Raw genomic sequence first — 24,755 nt, 5'->3', positions numbered from 1 at the left:
AGGGGGGGAGGGGTGATGGGGGTCAGTGTGCTCCGGTTGGGCCCCGGGGGGGAGGGGTGATGGGGGTCAGTGTGCTCCGGTTGGGGCCCCGGGGAGGGGGGGAGGGGTGATGGGGGTCAGTGTGCTCCGGTTGGGGCCCCGGGGGGAGGGGTGATGGGGGTCAGTGTGCTCCGGTTGGGACCCCGGGGGGGGGATGATGGGGGTCAGTGTGCTCCGGTTGGGGACCCCGGGGGGGGGGGTGATGGGGGTCAGTGTGCTCCGGTTGGGGCCCCGGAGGGGGGGAGGGGTGATGGGGGTCAGTGTGCTCCGGTTGGGGCCCCGGGAGGGGGGGAGGGGTGATGGGGTCAGTGTGCTCCGGTTGGGGCCCCTGGGGGGGTGATGGGGTCAGTGTGCTCCGGTTGGGGCCCCGGGGGGGGGTGATGGGGGTCAGTGTGCTCCGGTTGGGGCCCCGGGGGGGGGGATGGGGGTCAGTGTGCTCCGGTTGGGGTCCCGGGGGGGGGGGGAGGGGTGATGGGGGTCAGTGTGCTCCGGTTGGGGCCCCGCGGGGAGGGGTGATGGGGGTCAGTGTGCTCCGGTTGGGGCCCCGGGGAGGGGGGGAGGGGTGATGGGGGTCAGTGTGCTCCGGTTGGGGCCCCCGGGAGGGGGGGAGGGGTGATGGGGGTCAGTGTGCTCCGGTTGGGGCCCCGCGGGGAGGGGTGATGGGGTCAGTGTGCTCCGGTTGGGGCCCCGGGGGGAGGGGTGATGGGGGTCAGTGTGCTCCGGTTGGGGCCCCGGGGGGGGGAGGGGTGATGGGGGTCAGTGTGCTCCGGTTGGGGCCCCGGGGAGGGGGGGAGGGGTGATGGGGGTCAGTGTGCTCCGGTTGGGGGCCCCGGGGGGAGGGGTGATGGGGGTCAGTGTGCTCCGGTTGGGGCCCCGGGGAGGGGGGGAGGGGTGATGGGGGTCAGTGTGCTCCGGTTGGGGCCCCGGGGGGGAGGGGTGATGGGGTCAGTGTGCTCCGGTTGGGACCCCGGGGGGGGGATGATGGGGGTCAGTGTGCTCCGGTTGGGACCCCGGGGGGGGGGGTGATGGGGGTCAGTGTGCTCCGGTTGGGGCCCCGGGAGGGGGGGAGGGGTGATGGGGGTCAGTGTGCTCCGGTTGGGGCCCCGGGAGGGGGGGGAGGGGTGATGGGGGTCAGTGTGCTCCGGTTGGGGCCCCTGGGGGGGGTGATGGGGGTCAGTGTGCTCCGGTTGGGGCCCCGGGGGGGGGTGATGGGGGTCAGTGTGCTCCGGTTGGGGGCCCCGGGGGGGGGGGAGGATGGGGGTCAGTGTGCTCCGGTTGGGGTCCCGGGGGGGGGGGGAGGGGTGATGGGGGTCAGTGTGCTCCGGTTGGGGCCCCGCGGGGAGGGGTGATGGGGGTCAGTGTGCTCCGGTTGGGGCCCCGGGGGGGGGGATGGGGGGTCAGTGTGCTCCGGTTGGGGCCCCCGGGGGGGGGGAGGGGTGATGGGGGTCAGTGTGCTCCGGTTGGGGCCCCGGGGAGGGGAGGGGTGATGGGGGTCAGTGTGCTCCGGTTGGGGCCCCGCGGGGAGGGGTGATGGGGTCAGTGTGCTCCGGTTGGGGCCCCGGGGGGAGGGGTGATGGGGGTCAGTGTGCTCCGGTTGGGGCCCCGGGGGGGGGAGGGGGTGATGGGGGTCAGTGTGCTCCGGTTGGGGCCCCGGGGAGGGGGGAGGGGTGATGGGGGTCAGTGTGCTCCGGTTGGGGCCCGGGGGGGAGGGGTGATGGGGGTCAGTGTGCTCCGGTTGGGGCCCCGGGGAGGGGGGAGGGGGTGATGGGGGTCAGTGTGCTCCGGTTGGGGCCCCCGGGGGGGGGAGGGGTGATGGGGGTCAGTGTGCTCCGGTTGGGGCCCCGGGGGGGGAGGGGTGATGGGGGTCAGTGTGCTCCGGTTGGGGCCCGGGGGGGGGGGGGGTGATGGGGGTCAGTGTGCTCCGGTTGGGGCCCCGGGGGGGGGTGATGGGGGTCAGTGTGCTCCGGTTGGGGCCCCGGGGGGGGGGGGTGATGGGGGTCAGTGTGCTCCGGTTGGGGCCCCGGGGGGGGTGATGGGGGTCAGTGTGCTCCGGTTGGGGCCCCGGGAGGGGGGGAGGGTGATGGGGGGTCAGTGTGCTCCGGTTGGGGCCCCCCCGGGGAGGGGGGGGGGGGTGATGGGGGTCAGTGTGCTCCGGTTGGGGCCCCGGCGGGGGGGGGGGGGGGAGGGGTGGGGGGGGGGGTGATGTGTGTATATATATATATATATATATATATATATATATATATATATAGGGAGAGTCTCCCTCTCCATCGTTATCATCCAATGTGAAAGTAAAAGAAAATATTAAATGTTGTCACCAGGACAGGAAGTGAGGGGAAATCTTCTGATGGGACACTGGGATCCTCTCATTTCCTGTTGTGTCTCTGGGACAGGAAATGAAGATAATTCTCCCCGATGGGGACACCTGTAGTTCTTCTCTCCGGAGATAAATCCCATCTCTATCATTATACAGGATTTCTATGGAGTCTTCTCAGCGATTACACCATCAGAGCTGACCATCTATTCTAGGAGGGGGAGGAGTCAGCAATCAGGCTGAGTCCCCGAGGCTCCGCCTTCCTGTCCGGCCAGCCAATGTGTCCCCCGAGGAGGAAGCCCCGGCACCGCCCCCCTGTCAGTCGTTATGGTAACCGGGCTGGCGCACCTGTACTGCGCTCTGTGGGCGGGGCCACACGGGAGCTCTGTGGAAGGGGCGTGGTGGTCACGTGACCCCGAGACCGCCACAGCTATTGGCTGCCGCCCCAGACTCCCGGCATCCTCCGCGTGTAAACAGGAATGGCGGAGGAAGAGGGAGAAGAGGATCCGATCAACAACCACAACATGGGGAACCAACTACAGCTTATCCCAGGTACGGCCTGACCCCTCCCACCTACCCTTCTACTCCCCGCCTCCTCTACTCATCTACACCCCACCCACCTACCCCCAAACCCCGCCCACCTACCCAACATGGGGAACCAACTACAGCTTATCCAGGTACGGCCTGACCCCTCCCACCTACCCTTCTACTCCCCGCCTCCTCTACTCATCTACACCCCACCCACCTACCCCCAAACCCCGCCCACCTACCCAACATGGGGAACCAACTACAGCTTATCCCAGGAACGGCCTGACCCCTCCCACCTTCCCATCTACTCCCCGCCTCCTCTACTCTACACCCCACCCACCTACCCCCAAACCCCGCCCACCTACCACAACATGGGGAACCAACTACAGCTTATCCCAGGTACGGCCTGACCCCTCCCACCTTCCCATCTACTCCCCGCCCCCCCTACACATCTACACCCCGCCTACCTACCCCCAAACCCCGCCCATCTACCCAACATGGGGAACCAACTACAGCTTATTCCAGGTGCGGCCTGACCCCTCCCACCTTCCCATCTACTCCCCGCCCCCCCTACACATCTACACCCCGCCTACCTACCCCCAAACCCCCGCCCATCTACCCAACATGGGGAACCAACTACAGCTTATTCCAGGTGCGGCCTGACCCCTCCCACCTACCCTTCTACTCCCCGCCCCTCTACACATCTACACCCCGCCCACCTACCCCAAACCCCGCCCATCTACCACAACATGGGGAACCAACTACAGCTTATCCCAGGTACGACCTGACCCCCTCCCCACCTTCCCATCTACTCCCGCCCACCTACCCCCAAACCCCGCCCATCTACCACAACATGGGAACCAACTACAGCTTATCCCAGGTACGGCTGACTCCTCCCACCTTCCCATCTACTCCCCGCCTCCTCTACACATCTACACCCCACCCACCTACCCCTAAACCCCCGCCCACCTACCACAACATGGGGAACCAACTACAGCTTATCCCAGGTACGGCCTGATCCCTCCCACCTTCCCATCTACTCCCCGCCCCTTCTACACATCTACACCCCGCCTACCTACCCCCAAACCCGCCCACCTACCCAACATGGGGAACCAACTACAGCTCATCCCAGGTACGCCCTGACCCCTCCCACCTTCCCATCTACTCCCCGCCTCCTCTACACATCTACACCCCGCCCACCTACCACAACATGGGGAACCAACTACAGCTTATCCTAGGTACGACCTGACCCATCCCACCTTCCCATCTACTCCCCGCCCCCCCTCTACACCCCGCCCACCTACCCCCAAACCCCGCCCACCTACCCAACATGGGGAACCAACTACAGCTCATCCCAGTACGCCCTGACCCCTCCCACCTTCCCATCTACTCCCCCGCCTCCTCTACACATCTACACCCCGCCCACCTACCCCAAACCCCGCCCACCTACCCAACATGGGGAACCAACTACAGCTCATCCCAGGTACGCCCTGACCCCTCCCACCTTCCCATCTACTCCCCGCCCCCCCTACATATCTACACCCCGCCCACTTACCCCCAAACCCCGCCCATCTACCACAACATGGGGAACCAACTACAGCTTATCCCAGGAACGGCCTGACCCCTCCCACCTACCCATCTACTCCCCGCCCCCTTCTACTCCCCGCCCACCTACCCCCAAACCCCACCCACCTACCACAACATGGGGAACCAACTACAGCTTATCCCAGGAACGGCCTGACCCCTCCACCTACCCATCTACACCCGCCCACCTACCCAACATGGGGAACCAACTACAGCTTATCCCAGGTACGGCCCTGACCCCTCCCACCTACCCTTCTACTCCCCGCCCCTCTACACATCTACACCCCGCCCACCTACCCCCAAACCCGGCCCACCTACCACAACATGGGGAACCAACTACAGCTTATCCCAGGTACGACCTGACCCATCCACCTTCCCATCTACTCCCCGCCCCCCCTACATATCTACACCCCCGCCCACTTACCCCCAAACCCCGCCCATCTACCACAACATGGGGAACCAACTACAGCTTATCCCAGGTACGACCTGACCCATCCCACCTTCCCATCTACTCCCCGCCCCCCTCTACACATCTACACCCCGCCCACCTACCCCCAAACCCGGCCCACCTACCACAACATGGGGAACCAACTACAGCTTATCCCAGGAACGGCCTGACCCCTCCCACCTTCCCATCTACTCCCCGCCCCCCTCTACACCCTGCCCACCTACCCCCAAACCCCGCCCACCTACCCAACATGGGGAACCAACTACAGCTTATCCCAGGTACGCCCTGACCCCTCCCACCTTCCCATCTACTCCCCGCCCCCCCTACACATCTACACCCCGCCTACCTACCCCCAAACCCCGCCCACCTACCCAACATGGGGAACCAACTACAGCTTATCCCAGGTACGCCCTGACCCCTCCCACCTTCCCATCTACTCCCCGCCTCCTCTACACATCTACACCCCGCCCACCTACCCCTAAACCCCGCCCACCTTCCCAACATGGGGAACCAACTACAGCTTATCCCAGGTACGGCCTGACCCCTCCCACCTTCCCATCTACTCCCCGCCCACCTACCCCCAAACCCCGCCCACCTACCACAACATGGGGAACCAACTACAGCTTATCCCAGGTACGGCCTGACCCCTCCCACCTTCCCATCTACACCCCGCCCACCTACCCCCAAACCCCGCCCACCTACCACAACATGGGGAACCAACTACAGCTTATCCCAGGTGCGGCCTGACCCCTCCCACCTACCCTTCTACTCCCCGCCCCTCTACACATCTACACCCCGCCCACCTACCCCCAAACCCCGCCCACCTACCACAACATGGGGAACCAACTACAGCTTATCCCAGGTACGACCTGACCCATCCCACCTTCCCATCTACTCCCTGCCCCCCCTACATATCTACACCCCGCCCACTTACCCCCAAACCCCGCCCATCTACCACAACATGGGGAACCAACTACAGCTTATCCCAGGAACGGCCTGACCCCTCCCACCTACCCATCTACTCCCCGCCCCTTCTACTCCCCGCCCACCTACCCCCAAACCCCACCCACCTACCACAACATGGGGAACCAACTACAGCTTATCCCAGGAACGGCCTGACCCCTCCCACCTACCCATCTACTCCCCGCCTCCTCTACACATCTACACCCCGCCCACCTACCCCTAAACCCCGCCCACCTACCCAACATGGGGAACCAACTACAGCTTATCCCAGGTACGGCCTGACCCCTCCCACCTTCCCATCTACTCCCCGCCCCTTCTACTCCCCGCCCACCTACCCAACATGGGGAACCAACTACAGCTTATCCCAGGTACGGCCTGACCTCTCCCACCTTCCCATCTACTCCACGCCCCTTCTACTCCCCGCCCACCTACCCCCAAACCCCGCCCACCTACCACAACATGGGGAACCAACTACAGCTTATCCCAGGTGCGGCCTGACCCCTCCCACCTACCCTTCTACTCCCCGCCCCTCTACACATCTACACCCCGCCCACCTACCCCCAAACCCCGCCCACCTACCACAACATGGGAAACCAACTACAGCTTATCCCAGGTACGGCCTGACCCCTCCCACCTTCCCATCTACTCCCCGCCCACCTACCCCCAAACCCCGCCCACCTACCACAACATGGGGAACCAACTACAGCTTATCCCAGGTACGGCCTGACCCCTCCCACCTTCCCATCTACTCCCCGCCCCTTCTAGTACCCACCCAACTACCCCCAAACCCCGCCCACCTACCACAACATGGGGAACCAACTACAGCTTATCCCAGGTACGGCCTGACCCCTCCCACCTACCCATCTACTCCCCGCCCCTTCTACTCCCCGCCCACCTACCCAACATGGGGAACCAACTACAGCTTATCCCAGGTACGGCCTGACCCCTCCCACCTTCCCATCTACTCCCCGCCCCCCCTACACATCTACACCCCGCCTACCTACCCCCAAACCCCGCCCACCTACCCAACATGGGGAACCAACTACAGCTTATCCCAGGTACGACCTGACCCCTCCCACCTTCCCATCTACTCTCTGCCCCCCTCTACACCCTGCCCACCTACCCCCAAACCCCGCCCACCTACCCAACATGGGGAACCAACTACAGCTTATCCCAGGTACGGCCTGACCCCTCCCACCTTCCCATCTACTCCCCGCCCACCTACCCCCAAACCCCGCCCACCTACCACAACATGGGGAACCAACTACAGCTTATCCCAGGTGCGGCCTGACCCCTCCCACCTACCCTTCTACTCCCCGCCCCTCTACACATCTACACCCCGCCCACCTACCCCCAAACCCCGCCCACCTACCACAACATGGGGAACCAACTACAGCTTATCCCAGGTACGACCTGACCCCTCCCACCTTCCCATCTACTCCCCGCCCCTTCTACACATCTACACCCCGCCTACCTACCCCCAAACCCCGCCCATCTACCACAACATGGGGAACCAACTACAGCTTATCCCAGGTACGACCTGACCCCTCCCACCTTCCCATCTACTCCCCGCCCCCCTACATATCTACACCCCGCCCACTTACCCCCAAACCCCGCCCATCTACCACAACATGGGGAACCAACTACAGCTTATCCCAGGAACGGCCTGACCCCTCCCACCTACCCATCTACTCCCCGCCTCCTCTACACATCTACACCCCGCCCACCTACCCCCAAACCCCGCCCACCTACCCAACATGGGGAACCAACTACAGCTTATCCCAGGTACGCCCTGACCCCTCCCACCTTCCCATCTACTCCCCGCCTCCTCTACACATCTACACCCCGCCCACCTACCCCTAAACCCCGCCCACCTACCCAACATGGGGAACCAACTACAGCTTATCCCAGGTACGGCCTGACCCCTCCCACCTTCCCATCTACTCCCGGCCCCTTCTACTCCCCGCCCACCTACCCAACATGGGGAACCAACTACAGCTTATCCCAGGTACGGCCTGACCTCTCCCACCTTCCCATCTACTCCACGCCCCCCTCTACACATCTACACCCCGCCCACCTACCCCCAAACCCCGCCCACCTACCACAACATGGGGAACCAACTACAGCTTATCCCAGGTACGGCCTGACCCCTCCCACCTACCCTTCTACTCCCCGCCCCTCTACACATCTACACCCCGCCCACCTACCCCCAAACCCCGCCCACCTACCACAACATGGGAAACCAACTACAGCTTATCCCAGGAACGGCCTGACCCCTCCCACCTTCCCATCTACTCCCCGCCCCCCTCTACACCCTGCCCACCTACCCCCAAACCCCGCCCACCTACCCAACATGGGGAACCAACTACAGCTTATCCCAGGTACGGCCTGACCCCTCCCACCTTCCCATCTACTCCCCGCCCCCCTCTACACCCTGCCCACCTACCCCCAAACCCCGCCCACCTACCCAACATGGGGAACCAACTACAGCTTATCCCAGGAACGGCCTGACCCCTCCCACCTTCCCATCTACTCCCCGCCCACCTACCCCCAAACCCCGCCCACCTACCACAACATGGGGAACCAACTACAGCTTATCCCAGGTACGGCCTGACCCCTCCCACCTTCCCATCTACTCCCCGCCCCTTCTAGTACCCACCCAACTACCCCCAAACCCCGCCCACCTACCACAACATGGGGAACCAACTACAGCTTATCCCAGGTACGGCCTGACCCCTCCCACCTACCCATCTACTCCCCGCCCCTTCTACTCCCCGCCCACCTACCCAACATGGGGAACCAACTACAGCTTATCCCAGGTACGGCCTGACCCCTCCCACCTTCCCATCTACTCCCCGCCCCTTCTACTCCCCGCCCACCTACCCAACATGGGGAACCAACTACAGCTTATCCCAGGTACGGCCTGACCCCTCCCACCTTCCCATCTACTCCCCGCCCACCTACCCCCAAACCCCGCCCACCTACCACAACATGGGGAACCAACTACAGCTTATCCCAGGTGCGGCCTGACCCCTCCCACCTACCCTTCTACTCCCCGCCCCTCTACACATCTACACCCCGCCCACCTACCCCCAAACCCCGCCCACCTACCACAACATGGGGAACCAACTACAGCTTATCCCAGGTACGACCTGACCCATCCCACCTTCCCATCTACTCCCCGCCCCCCCTACATATCTACACCCCGCCCACTTACCCCCAAACCCCGCCCATCTACCACAACATGGGGAACCAACTACAGCTTATCCCAGGAACGGCCTGACCCCTCCCACCTACCCATCTACTCCCCGCCCCTTCTACTCCCCGCCCACCTACCCCCAAACCACACCCACCTACCACAACATGGGGAACCAACTACAGCTTATCCCAGGAACGGCCTGACCCCTCCCACCTACCCATCTACTCCCCGCCCCTTCTACTCTCCGCCCACCTACCCCCAAACCCCACCCACCTACCACAACATGGGGAACCAACTACAGCTTATCCCAGGAACGGCCTGACCCCTCCCACCTACCCATCTACTCCCCGCCCCTTCTACTCCCCGCCAACTAACCTCTAAACCCCGCCCACCTACCCAAAATGGGGAACCAACTACAGCTTATCCCAGGTACGGCCTGACCCCTCCCACCTACCCATCTACTCCCCGCCCCTTCTACTCCCCGCCCACCTACCCAACATGGGGAACCAACTACAGCTTATCCCAGGTATGGCCTGACCCCTCCCACCTACCCATCTACTCCCCGCCCCTTCTACTCCCCGCCCACCTACCCAACATGGGGAACCAACTACAGCTTATCCCAGGTATGGCCTGACCCCTCCCACCTACCCATCTACTCCCCGCCCCTTCTACACCCCGCCCACCTACCACAACATGGGGAACCAACTACAGCTTATCCCAGGTATGGCCTGACCCCTCCCACCTACCCATCTACTCCCCGCCCCTTCTACTCCCCGCCCACCTACCCAACATGGGGAACCAACTACAGCTTATCCCAGGTACGGCCTGACCCCTCCCACCTTCCCATCTACTCCACGCCCCTTCTACTCCCCGCCCACCTACCCCCAAACCCCGCCCATCTACCACAACATGGGGAACCAACTACAGCTTATCCCAGGTACGACCTGACCCATCCCACCTTCCCATCTACTCCCCGCCCCCCCTACATATCTACACCCCGCCCACCTACCCCCAAACCCCGCCCACCTACCACAACATGGGGAACCAACTACAGCTTATCCCAGGTACGGCCTGACCCCTCCCACCTTCCCATCTACACCCCGCCCACCTACCCCCAAACCCCGCCCACCTACCACAACATGGGGAACCAACTACAGCTTATCCCAGGTGCGGCCTGACCCCTCCCACCTACCCTTCTACACCCCGCCCACCTACCCCCAAACCCCGCCCACCTACCACAACATGGGGAACCAACTACAGCTTATCCCAGGTACGACCTGACCCCTCCCACCTTCCCATCTACTCCCCGCCCCTTCTACACATCTACACCCCGCCCACCTACCCCCAAACCCCGCTCATCTACCACAACATGGGGAACCAACTACAGCTTATCCCAGGAACGGCCTGACCCCTCCCACCTTCCCATCTACTCCCCGCCCCCCTCTTCACCCTGCCCACCTACCCCCAAACCCCGCCCACCTACCCAACATGGGGAACCAACTACAGCTTATCCCAGGTGCGGCCTGACCCCTCCCACCTTCCCATCTACTCCCCGCCCCTTCTACACATCTACACCCCGCCCACCTACCCCCAAACCCCGCTCATCTACCACAACATGGGGAACCAACTACAGCTTATCCCAGGAACGGCCTGACCCCTCCCACCTTCCCATCTACTCCCCGCCCCCCTCTTCACCCTGCCCACCTACCCCCAAACCCCGCCCACCTACCCAACATGGGGAACCAACTACAGCTTATCCCAGGAACGGCCTGACCCCTCCCACCTTCCCATCTACTCCCCGCCCCCCTCTACACCCTGCCCACCTACCCCCAAACCCCGCCCACCTACCCAACATGGGGAACCAACTACAGCTTATCCTAGGTACGGCCTGACCCCTCCCACCTACCCTTCTACTCCCCGCCCCTCTACACATCTACACCCCGCCCACCTACCCCCAAACCCCGCCCACCTACCACAACATGAGGAACCAACTACAGCTTATCCCAGGTACGGCCTGACCCCTCCCACCTACCCATCTACTCCCCGCCCCTTCTACACATCTACACCCCGCCCACTTACCCCCAAACCCCGCCCATCTACCACAACATGGGGATCCAACTACAGCTTATCCCAGGTACGGCCTGACTCCTCCCACCTTCCCATCTACTCCCCGCCCCCCCTACACATCTACACCCCGCCCACTTACCCCCAAACCCCGCCCATCTACCACAACATGGGGAACCAACTATAGCTTATCCCAGGTACGGCCTGACTCCTCCCACCTTCTCATCTACTCCCCGCCCCTCCTACACCCCGCCCACCTACCACAAGATGGGGAACCAACTACGGCTTATTCTGGGTATGCTCTGACCCCTCCCACCTACCCCTACACTGCCCGCCCCCTACACCCCGCCTCCTTTATACCCCACCTACTTACTGCTAAACCCCTCCCACCTAACCTTCTACTCCCCGCCCACCTACCCTTCTCCCTGCCTCTCTACCCCATCATTGATATACTTTATAGATTTATTTATACACACAGACATAGATATATATATATATACAGTGGGGATTGAAAGTTTGGGCACCCCAGGTAAAAATGTGTATTAATGTGCAAAACAAATTCAAGGAAAGATGGAAAAATCTCCAAATGGCATCAAATTACAGATTAGATATTCTTATAATATGTCAAAGTTAGATTTTATTTCCATCATTTACACTTTCAAAATTACAGAAAACAAAAAAATGGGGTCTGCAAAAGTTTGGGCACCCTGCAGAATTTCTAGCATGCACTGCCCCCTTTGCAAAGCTGAGACCTGCCAGTGTCATGGATTGTCCTCAGTCATCATATGAGAAGACCAGGTGACGTCAATCTCAAAGGTTTTAAATGACCAGACTCATCTGACCCCCAACAATCAGCACCACATGGGTTCTTCTAAGCAGTTGTCTAGAAAACTGAAAGTGAAAATAGTTGACGCTCACAAAGCTGGAGAAGGCTATAAGAAGATAGCAAAGCCTTTTCAGATGTCAATATCCTCTGTTGGGAATGTAATTAAAGCGTTTGTAAAGGTGTTTTTTTTTTTTTTTTAAAATAACAAACATGTTATACTTACCTTCACTGTGCAGCTCGTTCTGCACAGAGTGGCCCCGAACCTCGTCTTCTGGGGTCCCTCGGCGGCTGTTTCAGCTCCTCCCCGCAAGCATTCACCACCTTAATGCGAGCTCCCTCGCACGGTGGTGAGTGCTTGCGGGCGCGCTCCCGTGATACAGCCGGCGGCTATAGCCGCTCGCTGTATCACTCGGCCCCGCCCCCCGGCGCGCCGCGTCATCGGATGTGATTGACAGCAGCGCGAGCCAATGGCTGCGCTGCTTTCAATCCATCCACTGCAGCCAATCAGCGGCCAGGGTGAGCGGAGGAACAGATGTCGGGAACGCGAAGCTGACTTTCGAGGCGTCAGGTAAGTAAAACGGGGGGGCTGGGGGCGGCGGTTCTGTCAGAAGTTTTTTCACCTTAATGCATAGAATGCATTAAGGTGAAAAAATTTTTACCTTTACAACCCCTTTAAGAAATGGCAGTCATCAGAAACAGTGGAAGGTAAAGGAAGATCTGGAAGACCAAGAAAAATATCAGACAGAACAGCTCGCAGGATTGTGAGAAAAGCCAATCAAAACCCACATTTGACTTTCCCTTCAGAAAGATCTGCCAGACACTGGAGTTCCACTATAAAGAGATACTTGTACAAATATGGTCTTCATGGAAGAGTCATCAGAAGAAAACCTCTTCTACGTCTTCACCACAAAAATCAGCGTTTGAACTTTGCAGATGAACATATAGACAAGCCTGAGGCATTTTGGAAACAAGTTCTGTGGACCGATGAGGTTAAATAGAACTTTTTGGCCGGAATGAGCAAAGGTACGTTTGGAGAAGAAAGGGCACAGAATTTAATGAAAAGAACCTTTGTCCAACTGTGAAGCATGGAGGTGGATCAATCATGCTTTGGGGTTGTATTGCAGCCAGTGGCACAGGGAACATTTCACGAGTAGAAGGAAAAATGGATTCAATAAAATTTCAGTACATTTTGGATGGTAACTTGATGCCATCTGTAAAAAAGCTGAAGTTAAAGAGAGGATGGCTTCTACAAATGGATAATGATCCAAAACACACCTCAAAATCCACGGGGGGGGGTTACATCAAGAGGTGTAAACTGAAGGGTTTGCCATGGCCTTCACAATCTCCTGACCTCAACATTATTGAAAATCTATGGATAGACCTTAAAAGAGCAGAGCGTGACAGACAGCCCAGAAATCTCAAAGAACTGGAAGACTTTTGTAAGGAAGAAATGGGCAAAGATACCTCAAAGAAGAATTAAAAGACTCTTGGCTGGCTACAAAAAGCGTTTACAAGCTGTGATACGTGCCAAAGGGGGCAGTACAAGATATTAACTCTGCAGGGTGCCCAAACTTTTGCAGACGCCATTTTTTTTTTTGTTTTTCTGTAATTTTGTAAATGATGGAAATAAAATCCAACTTTTTTTGACATATTATAAGAATGTCTAATCTGTAATTTGATGCCATTTGGAGATTTTTCCATCTTTCCTTGGCTTCGTTATGCACATTAATATAACATTTTTACATGGGGTGCCCAAACTTTCGATCCCCACTGTACAGTATCTAACAAAAGTAAGTACACCCCTCAGTGACATTTGTGTAAATCTTTTCTTCTCTCTTTTCATGTGACAACACTGAAGAAATGACACTTGTCTACAATGTAAAGTAGTGAGTGTACAGCTTGTATAACAGTGTAAATTTACTGTCCCCTCAAAATAACTCAACACACAGCCATTAATGTCTAAACCGCTGGCAACAAAAGTCAGTACACCCCTAAGAGAAAATCTCCAAATTGGGCCCAAAGTGTCAATATTTTGTGTGGCCTCCATTATTTTCCAGCACTGCCTTAACCCTCTTGGACATGGAGGTCACCAGAGCTTCACAGGTTGTCACTGGAGTCCTCTTCCCCTCCTCCATGATGACATCACGGAGCTGGTGGATGTTAGAGACCTTGCGCTCCTCCACCTTCTGTTTGAGGATGTCCCACAGATGATCAATAGGGTTTAGGTCTGGAGACATGCTTGGCCAGTCCATCACCTTTACCCTCAGCTTCTTTATCAAGGCAGTGGTGGTCTTGGAGGTGTGTTTGGGGTGGTTATCATGTTGGAATACTGCCCTGCGGTCCAGTCTCTGAAGGGAGGGGATCATGCTCTGCTTCAGTATGTCACAGTACATGTTGGCATTCATGGTTCCCTCAATGATCTGTAGCCCCCCAGTGCCGGCAGCACTCATGCAGCCCCAGACCATGACACTCCCACCACCATGCTTCACTGTAGACAAGACACACTTGTCTTTGTCCTCCTCACCTGGTTGCCGCCACACACGCTTGTCACCATCTGAACCAAATACGTTTATCTTGGTCTCATCAGACCACAGGACATGGTTCCAGTAATCCATGTCCTTAGTCTGCTTGTCTTCAGCAAACTGCAGATTTTCTTGTGCATCATCATTAGAAGAGGCTTCCTTCTGGGACGACAGCCATGCAGACCAGTTTGATGCAGTGTGCGGCGTATGGTCTGAGCACTGACAGGCTGACCCCCCACCCCTACAACCTCTGCAGCAATGCTGGCAGCACTCATACATCTATTTCCCAAAGACAACCTCTGGATATGACGCTAAGCACGTGACCTCAACTTCTTTGGTGGACCATGGTGAGGCCTGTTCTGAGTGGAACCTGTCCTGTTATACTGCTGTATGGTCTTGGCCACCGTGCTGCAGATCAGTTTCAGGGTCTTGGCAATCTTCTTATAGCCTAGACCAGTGATGGTGAACCTTGGCACCCCAGATGTTTTGGAACTACATTTCCCATGATGCTCAGCTACACAGCAGAGTGCCAGAGCATCATGGGAAATGGAGTTCCAAAACATCTGGGGTGCCGAGGTCGCCATCACTGGCCTAGTCCATCTGTATGTAGAGCAACAATTCTTTCTGAAGGCGTCTTCCAGGACACCCCCATGAACCCTAGAGCTCCTCCTACCAGGACAGGAAACGCATTAACCCCACCAGATAAAAGGGAGGTCCTCCAGGCCCCATGTCAATATTAGTGTTTCCTCCAGACGGGAGGGTAACCTGTTTCCTGGAACCTGGTCCTCTAGTCTCATGAGCGTGGCTCCTGTTGGGATTGGGGAAATATTCCTACCTTCTCTTCCACCCAGAGCGGCACCTCCCAGGGGAGTGGGTTGTTGCTGCTGTCCCCTGTCCTCAGTGCCTGGGGAAAACCAGGACCGCGGTGATGTCAGCCCCATAGTGTTGGTCACATGGGCGGCGTGGCGACATGTTTTCCCCGCTGACAGCCTGGCTGGTATGTGCGGGGGAAAAAGGAAGCCACGGACACATGGGGAGACGGAGCTACTGCGCTCCAAGCTGGCCCACAGGAAGTACCCGGCGGGGTCACTTCCTTGGCAGATGACATCATCGGCAGGCGCCAGAGACGCCGGTTCCGGTCTCCATACGGCGTGATTAGGGGACGCTGGTGTTTAAAAGGGTGAAGACCCAGCAGAGGCTGCCAACCACCAGAGGGGCAGGATGGATTCCTCGGCAGCACGTGCACAGACAGCGGTTGCAGGCCCCAGCACCTCACAGGTAAGCCTGGAGTGCTTGCACCCCCTTACATATCCTGTGAGTGTTTCCCCCCCGCTTATAACCAGTGGAACTTGGTAAAAGGAGCACATTTTCCTCCCTCCTGCATGGGGTATTTTGGCGTTTTTGTGGCTTTAATTACACTGTGGGTCATTTGTTTGTGTTACAGGCCAAGACTCAGGACAAGGCCCAAGCGCAGCCACCCTAAAGGAAATGTGCAGTTTGCGGAAACAAATTGAGCTCCTCATGGAGCAAAGCAGTTTTGCCGCACTTGTATAGAGAGCCTAGCCAAGGATGACCCGGTAGTTTCCTGTCAGAAGATGCTGACTTCAGTTAGGGATGAGATGACGTCAACGTTCAGCTCCTTTTAAAACACAGATTTCTAAGATCCAGGTCTCCTCACAGGGTCCATCTCCAGAGAGGACTCTAGCCAGTCCTAGTGCTCTACCGCAGAGCGCAGAGAGTGAGGATTCTGAAGAAGACGTTAGATCTTCCCGTTCTTCTCAGGAATAATCAGGGTTAGATACAGGGCCCAGGGATAGAGAATCTGTCAGGGACTCAAGGTACAAGCTGTCATTGGATGATGTTATTGACATGTTGAAGGCTATCTATATGACCCTTGATATAGAGGAGGAGAAGGTACAAATGTCTAAACATGACTTTATGTATGAAGGTATGCATAAGAAAGAAGGCTTGGGTTTTCCCCGTGCATAGTTTCCTTCTTGATACGGTTAAGCTACAATGGGGAAATCCAGAGAGAAAAACATTTTTTTCCGGTAACATAAGAAAAAGGTTTCCGTTTGAGGAGGACACAGCGCAGCCTTGGAACAAATATCCCAAGTTAGACGCACCTCTCTCAAAAATTTTTAAAAAATACGGACCTTTTGCGCAGGGCCTGGGACTCATCTATTGTAAGTCTTAAACCAGCCCAGGCATCTACTTGTGCAACCAGAAACCTAGAAGTACGGTTGGCGCAAATTCAAACGCGCCTTTCAGCAGGAACTTCAAGAGAGCAAATTCTGAAATCCTTCCCACTCCTCCTTTCGGGCAGTAGGCTTTCTGGCAGGATCTTCCGCTGAGTCTGTGAGAATGACAGGGAGGACCTCAGCCTTGCTGAATTCGGCCAGAAGAAGCCTATGGCTTAAAACCTGGTCAGGTGACGCTGCCTCTAAATTGCGCCTATGTGGTCTTCCCTTAACAGGCGACCATCTTTTTTGGCGTGGGTCTGCAAGAGGCACTAGAGCGCACGGCCGATAGAAAAAAAGGCCTTTCCCGAAAATAAGAAAAAGCCGACAGCCAGAATTTTTTTTTTTCGCGGCCAAGGTAGGCAACGGGGTCAAAGAGAAAGGGACAATGGGCCCAAAATACACTGGACAGGGCACAAAGGCAGAGGTAAGGGGGGGGTCTTGTTTAACCCTCAACAACCCGCCAAGCCACAGTGACTCGTGTCTCCCAGTGGGAGGAAGATTGAGGGCCACAGTGGGCAGCAGTCACCTCAAGTCCATTTATCTTGGACCTAGTGACCAATGTGTACAGGCTGGAGTTCTCTTCCCAGCGGCCAGAGAGATTGCTGGTCACCTTCCCTCCCCGAGATCGGGTAAAGGCGACAGCTCTGGGCCTCCAGATTGGAGACTTGATAGATCAAAGAGTTCTGATCCAGGTTCCCCGATCGGATCAAGGCAAGGGCTTTTATTCCCATATCTTTGTCATCAGAAAGCCGTCGGGGAAAATATTGGCTTATACTAAAGCCTTCGGTCTCTAAACCGCTCATTCAGGTACAAGGATTTCCGTATGGAAACAGTGTTTGGAATCGAAAATCTGCTTCATGGCCACTTTGGATTTGAGGGATGCACATCCCTATATAGCCAGCTTTCCAGAAGTTTTAGAGACTAGCAGTCAAGGTTGGGACAGAGATCCGTCACTTTCAATTCCAAGCCCTACCCTTCGGATTGTCATCAGCCAAACTCATCTTTACAAAGGTGTTGGGAGAGGCGCTGGCTCCGTTAAGGTTCAAAGCAATTACTATCATCCCATACCTGGACGATCTCCTAGATCTCCTAAAAAAACACAAAGGCTCGTCTCACATTTGCCAAAAAATATCTGGATTATCCTCAAGACTTTTGTGCAAATATTCTGTGGACTGATGAGAGAAAAGTTGAACATTTTGGAAGGTGTGTGTCCCGTTATATCTGGCGTAAAACAAACACAGCATCTCCTAAAAAGAACATCATGCCAACAATCACACATGGTGGTGGTGGTGGTAGGGGGATGGTCTGGGGCTGGATGACTTCCCATCATTGATGGAACCATGAATTCTGCACTCTACCAGAAAATCATGAAGGAGAATCTCCACCCATCACTTCCTGACCCCAAGGGCACTTGTGTTATGCAGCAGGGGGTTTAGGGGGCAATTCATTTTTCACAAAGGGATAGGCAGGTTTGGACAGCAAGTAATCATTTAAAAACTGCATTTTGTATTTCCTCGATTTATCTCTGTGTAATATTAACATTTGTTTGGTGATCGGAATCATTTAAGCGTGACAAATATCCAAAAAAAATAAAAAATCAGGAAGGGGGCAAATACCTTTTCACAGCACTGTACACACCCCACCCAGTGTAGCCTCTTTCTATACAATGTATCCTCCTCCTCTATACAATGTATCCTCCTCCTCTATACAATGTATCCTCCTCCTCTATACAATGTATCCTCCTCCTCCTTCTATACAATGTATCCTCCTCCTTCTATACAATGTATCCTCCTCCTTCTATACAATGTATCCTCCTCCTCCTCTATACAATGTATCCTCCTCTTCTATACAATGTATCCTCCTCCTCTTCTATACAATGTATCCTCCTCCTTCTATACAATGTATCCTCCTCCTTCTATACAATGCATCCTCCTCCTCTATATAATGTATTCTTCTCCTTCTATACAATGTATCCTCCTCCTCTTCTATACAATGTATCCTCCTCCTTCTATACAATGTATCCTCCTCCTCCTATACAATGTATCCTCCTCCTTCTATACAATGTATCCTCCTCCTTCTATACAATGTATCCTCCTCCTTCTATACAATGTATCCTCCTCCTCCTTCTATACAATGTATCCTCCTCCTTCTATACAATGTATCCTCCTCCTTCTATACAATGTATCCTCCTCCTTCTATACAATGTATCCTCCTCCTCCTTCTATACAATGTATCCTCCTCTTCTATACAATGTATCCTCCTCCTCTATACAATGTATTCTTCTCCTTCTATACAATGTATCCTCCTCCTCTTCTATACAATGTATCCTCCTCTTCTATACAATGTATTCTTCTCCTTCTATACAATGTATCCTCCTCCTCTTCTATACAATGTATCCTCCTCTTCTATACAATGTATCCTCCTCTTCTATACAATGTATCCTCCTCTTCTATACAATGTATCCTCCTCTTCTATACAATGTATCCTCCTCCTTCTATACAATGTATCCTCCTCCTTCTATACAATGTATCCTCCTCCTCCTTCTATACAATGTATCCTCCTCCTCTTCTATACAATGTATCCTCCTCTTCTATACAATGTATCCTCCTCCTTCTATACAATGTATCCTCCTCCTTCTATACAATGTATCCTCCTCCTTCTATACAATGTATCCTCCTCCTCCTTCTATACAATGTATCCTCCTCCTTCTATACAATGTATCCTCCTCCTTCTATACAATGTATCCTCCTCCTTCTATACAATGTATCCTCCTCCTCTTTCTATACAATGTATCCTCCTCCTTCTATACAATGTATCCTCCTCCTCCTTCTATACAATGTATCCTCCTCCTCCTTCTATACAATGTATCCTCCTCCTTCTATACAATGTATCCTCCTCCTCTTTCTATACAATGTATCCTCCTCCTTCTATACAATGTATCCTCCTCCTCCTTCTATACAATGTATCCTCCTCCTCCTTCTATACAATGTATCCTCCTCCTCCTTCTATACAATGTATCCTCCTCCTTCTATACAATGTATCCTCCTCCTCCTTCTATACAATGTATCCTCCTCCTCCTTCTATACAATGTATCCTCCTCCTCCTTCTATACAATGTATCCTCCTCCTTCTATACAATGTATCCTCCTCCTTCTATACAATGTATCCTCCTCCTCCTTCTATACAATGTATCCTCCTCCTCCTTCTATACAATGTATCCTCCTCCTTCTATACAATGTATCCTCCTCCTTCTATACAATGTATCCTCCTCCTCTATACAATGTATCCTCCTCCTCTATACAATGTATCCTCCTCCTTCTATACAATGTATCCTCCTCCTCCTTCTATACAATGTATCCCCCATTACTCTGTGTTTGTTCTCTGCAGAGAGTGAGGAGGACGATGACATGGAGATGGAAGATCCGGATAGAGGAGACTCCGAGGCTCCGACCATTATTAACTTTGACACCAGCCTGCCGACGTCTCACGCGGTGCGTATGGAAATCTCCTAAACTATCTACATTGAAGTGTCATAGATTGCAGCTTACCAGTCTATAGATGTGCCGTCCGGACTCCTTTTTTCTTTTTCTCTTTATTTTCACCTGATGATCCAAAGCTCAAATGCTGTTTTCATTTTGGATAGAGTTGTAACCTCTGTCAAGTTTTTTTGTTTTTTTTTTTTTTGTTTTTTTTTTAGCCCTCTGTGTCCCATTGCGGAAATTGCCCTTTATTTCCTGTCTCATAGCCAAAACAGGAAGTGAGGAATCCCTTGCCCCCCTCCAGGTCACCAGAACTAGTGTCCCCATTGGAAGATTTCCCCTCTATTACTATTTTTGGGGACGACCCAACATTTGGGATTTTCTTTTACTAATAATGGTAAAACAGAACAAATAGGGAGGGTGGATCTCCCTAACGGGGACACAGACAACAATAAAAACCTTACAGGGGGTCTAATCCCTCTCCACTCTCCAGAAAGTTTTGCCTTTTCTTTTATACTTTAACACACTTCCTGTACCAGGGTGACAACACTCAGAGTCTGTAAAAGAAGCAGCATTTTCACACTAGGATAGGACTACAGAACACCTCCCGCTCTCCTCATCTCCAGAACATGGGGCTTGTTCTGTAGTCCACAGAGGAAAGCTGGGAATAGTATAGAATTAATGAACACATGTAAGATGTGGGTGTTGGATGTGACGCTCTCTTCTCCCCCGCAGTACCTGGGGATGGACATGGAGGAGTTCCACGGACGGACTGTACATGATGATGACAGCTGTCAGCAGATCCCCGTTTTGCCGCACTTACAAGTGATGCTGATCCCGGGTCAGACTCTGCCGCTGCACCTCTCCCGGCCACAAGAGGTCAGTATGGTGCGCGGCCTCATCCAGAGGGACAGAACGTTCGCTGTGCTGGCCTACAGGTATGTGATAGGGGGGGAGTTCAGGACCCCCAAGAGGGACCCTGATGGGATCAATGTCTACTTATAACTTTATCTGTGAGATGTCGGTATTGGGCCTTAGGTGACGGGTGTGTATAGAGAATCAGGAATACTAGTATATAGACTGCATGTTGCTGAAGGGCAAATCTGAGTGCTGGTCTTTGCTCTGAGTTTGTTTGGGAGGGGCGTTTGGACTCCTGTAAATGTTTTTTTTTTCTAAAGTGTTACATGAAAGAACACATACTCAGCACCCCTTTAGACGTGCATGCACTGGGCGCTGCAGGCTTTAGTTGTGCGATTTGATGATCATTCGCTTGATTTGTAATCAAACAAGTGATCAGCAGATTGCACAGCTAAAGTCTACAAATGCTGCATCGTGAGGGATGCCAGAGATGTGTTCTTTCATGTAATGCCCAGGAGCAAATTGATGGCAGAGAAAGCTGATTAGCTGTAAGAGGGGCCCAACAACAGTACAGCAGCTGCTATAATTTATAGAGATGGAGGTTTTCTGGGACTGGATAGTAATGATATGTATGACGTAGGACCCTTCGCTGGAGACACCTGAACTCCATCATTTGGAGGGGTTCATATACTTTTGCTCATATAGTATACAGACCAGCAATGCTGGCTTTTCAGTCTTTTTGCTGTTTAAATTCAGAAAGACGTCTTTTATGGACCCAAAATTGGCAAATAAGAGAAGATGATTGTTGGGGGTCACACCGATTGTAAATGCTCAGATGGCGGGGATGCGGAAGGCGATGCACTCAGATAATGTCAGAAATAAATAAATAAAGACGGATTGATCTGAACGATCTTCCAGCTCTCTATAACCTCTTATGAGGCTGAACCCTGTAAGTGTCTAAAACATGAACCGTCCCTCCTGCAGTGACGGCCTTCAGAGAGAAGCGCACTTCGGAACCACCGCCGAGATCTACGCCTACCGCGAGGAGCAGGAATACGGGATTGAGACGGTGAAAGTGAAAGCCGTTGGCAGGCAGAGGTTTCAGGTTCTGGAGATGAGGACACAGGCTGACGGGTAAGAGGGCGGAGCTGCAGAGGGTGGGAGGGGTACTGGCAGAGGACTATGGGGGAGGGGGGGGGTACTGGTAGAGGATTGTGGGAGATGGGAGGGTAAGGGGGGGGGTACTGGTAGAGGATTTTGGGAGGGGGGGTACTGGTAGAGGATTATGGGAGGGTGGGGGGGTACTGGTAGAGGATTGTGGGAGATGGGAGGGTAAGGGGGGGGTACTGGTAGAGGACTGTGGGAGATGGGAGGGGAAGGGGGGGTACTGGTAGAGGATTGTGGGAGGGGGGGTACTGGTAGAGGATTGTGGGAGGGGGGTACTGGTAGAGGATTATGGGAGGGTAGGGGGGGGTACTAGTAGAGGACTGTGGGAGATGGGAGGGTAAGGGGGGGGTACTGGTAGAGGATTGTGGGAGGGGGGTTACTGGTAGAGGATAATGGGAGGGTGGGGGGGTACTGGTAGAGGATTGTGGGAGATGGGAGGGTAAGGGGGGGGGGGTACTGGTAGAGGACTGTGGGAGATGGGAGGGGAAGGGGGGGGTACTGGTAGAGGATTGTGGGAGATCGGAGGGTAAGGGGGGGTACTGGTAGAGGATTATGGGAGGGGAAGGGGGGGGGTACTGGTAGAGGATTGTGGGAGATGGGAGGGTAAGGGGGGGGGGTACTGGTAGAGGATTGTGGGAGATGGGAGGGTAAGGGGGGGTACTGGTAGAGGATTGTGGGAGGGGGGTACTGGTAGAGGATTGTGGGAGATGGGAGGGTAAGGGGGGGGTACTGGTAGAGGACTGTGGGAGATGGGAGGGGAAGGGGGGGGGTACTGGTAGAGGATTGTGGGAGATCGGAGGGTAAGGGGGGGTACTGGTAGAGGACTGTGGGAGATGGGAGGGGAAGGGGGGGTACTGGTAGAGGATTGTGGGAGATGGGAGGGTAAGGGGGGGGGGTACTGGTAGAGGACTGTGGGAGATGGGAGGGTAAGGGGGGGTACTGGTAGAGAATTGTGGGAGATGGGAGGGTAAGGGGGGGGGTACTGGTAGAGGATTGTGGGAGATGAGAGGGTAAGGGGGGGTACTGGTAGAGGACTGTGGGAGATGAGAGGGTAAGGGGGGGTACTGGTAGAGGACTGTGGGAGATGGGAGGGGAAGGGGGGGTACTGGTAGAGGATTGTGGGAGATGGGAGGGTAAGGGGGGGTACTGGTAGAGGATTGTGGGAGATGGGAGGGAGGGGGGGTACTGGTAGAGAATTGTGGGAGATGGGAGGGTAAGGGGGGGTACTGGTAGAGGACTGTGGGAGATGAGAGGGTAAGGGGGGTACTGGTAGAGGACTGTGGAGATGAGAGGGTAGAGGGCGGGGGGGGGTACTGGTAGAGGATTGTGGGAGATGGGAGGGTAAGGGGGGTACTGGTAGAGAATTGTGGGAGATGGGAGGGGAAGGGGGGGGGGTATGGTAGAGGGACTGTGGGAGATGAGAGGATAAGGGGGGGGGTACTGGTAGAGGACTGTGGGAGATGAGAGGGTAAGGGGGGGGGGTACTGGTAGAGGATTGTGGGAGATGGGAGGGTAAGGGGGGGTACTGGTAGAGAATGTGGGAGATGGGAGGGGAAGGGGGGGGGTACTGGTAGAGGACTGTGGAGATGAGAGGGTAAGGGGGGGGTACTGGTAGAGGATTGTGGAGATGGGAGGGTAAGGGGGGGGTACTGGTAGAGAATGTGGGAGATGGGGGTAGAGGGGGGGGGGGGGGGGTACTGGTAGAGGACTGTGGGAGATGGGAGGGGAAGGGGGGGTACTGGTAGAGGATTGTGGGAGATGGGAGGGTAAGGGGGGGTACTGGTAGGGAGATGGGAGGGGAAGGGGGGGTACTGGTAGAGGACTGTGGGAGATGGGAGGGGAAGGGGGGGTACTGGTAGAGGATGTGGGAGATGGAGGGTAAGGGGGGGTACTGGTAGAGGATAGTGGGAGATGGGAGGGGAAGGGGGGGGTACTGGTAGAGGATTGTGGGAGATGGGAGGGTAAGGGGGGGGGTACTGGTAGAGGATGTGGGAGATGGAGGGTAAGGGGGGGGTACTGGTAGAGGATTGTGGGAGATGGGAGGGAAGGGGGGGTACTGGTAGAGGATTGTGGGAGATGGGAGGGGAAGGGGGGGTACTGGTAGAGGACTGTGGGAGATGGGAGGAAGGGGGGGGTACTGGTAGAGGACTGTGGGAGATGGAGGGTAAGGGGGGGTACTGGTAGAGGACTGTGGAGATGGGAGGGACGGGGGGGGTACTGGTAGAGGATTGTGAGGATGGAGAAGGGGGGGTACTGGTCAGAGGATTGGATGGAGGGAAGGGAGGGGGTACTGGTACGAGGACTGTGGGAGATGGAGGGTAAGGGGGGGGGTACTGGTAGAGGACTCTGAGGGGAAGGAGGGAGGGGGTCACTGGTAGAGGATTGTGGGAGATGGGAGGGTAAGGGGGGGGTACTGGTAGAGGATTGTGGAGAGATGGGAGGGTAAGGTGGGGGTACTGGTAGAGGACTGTGGGAGATGGGAGGGTAAGGGGGGGGTACTGGTAGAGGGAGTCCGGAGTCAG

General features: G+C 55.6%; 1 protein-coding gene across 1 annotated transcript in view; it reads left to right on the top strand.

Moving 5' to 3' along the window:
- Nucleotides 1–2,753: 2,753 nt before the first annotated feature.
- Nucleotides 2,754–24,755, top strand: part of CRBN (cereblon) — a gene marked incomplete in the record, with an annotated part of 47,783 nt that continues 25,781 nt past the window's right edge. Inside the window, 4 exon segments of the mRNA XM_073591531.1 lie at nt 2,754–2,905; nt 20,117–20,220; nt 20,944–21,146; nt 22,051–22,200. Coding sequence (XP_073447632.1) covers nt 2,833–2,905; nt 20,117–20,220; nt 20,944–21,146; nt 22,051–22,200 — 530 coding nt within the window.

The sequence above is a fragment of the Aquarana catesbeiana genome, linkage group LG07 (genome assembly GCF_042186555.1).
Source record: "Aquarana catesbeiana isolate 2022-GZ linkage group LG07, ASM4218655v1, whole genome shotgun sequence".
Lineage (NCBI taxonomy): Eukaryota > Metazoa > Chordata > Amphibia > Anura > Ranidae > Aquarana > Aquarana catesbeiana.
The sequence above is the reverse complement of the archived record's forward strand: the minus strand, read 5'-3'. Positions and strand labels throughout refer to the sequence as shown.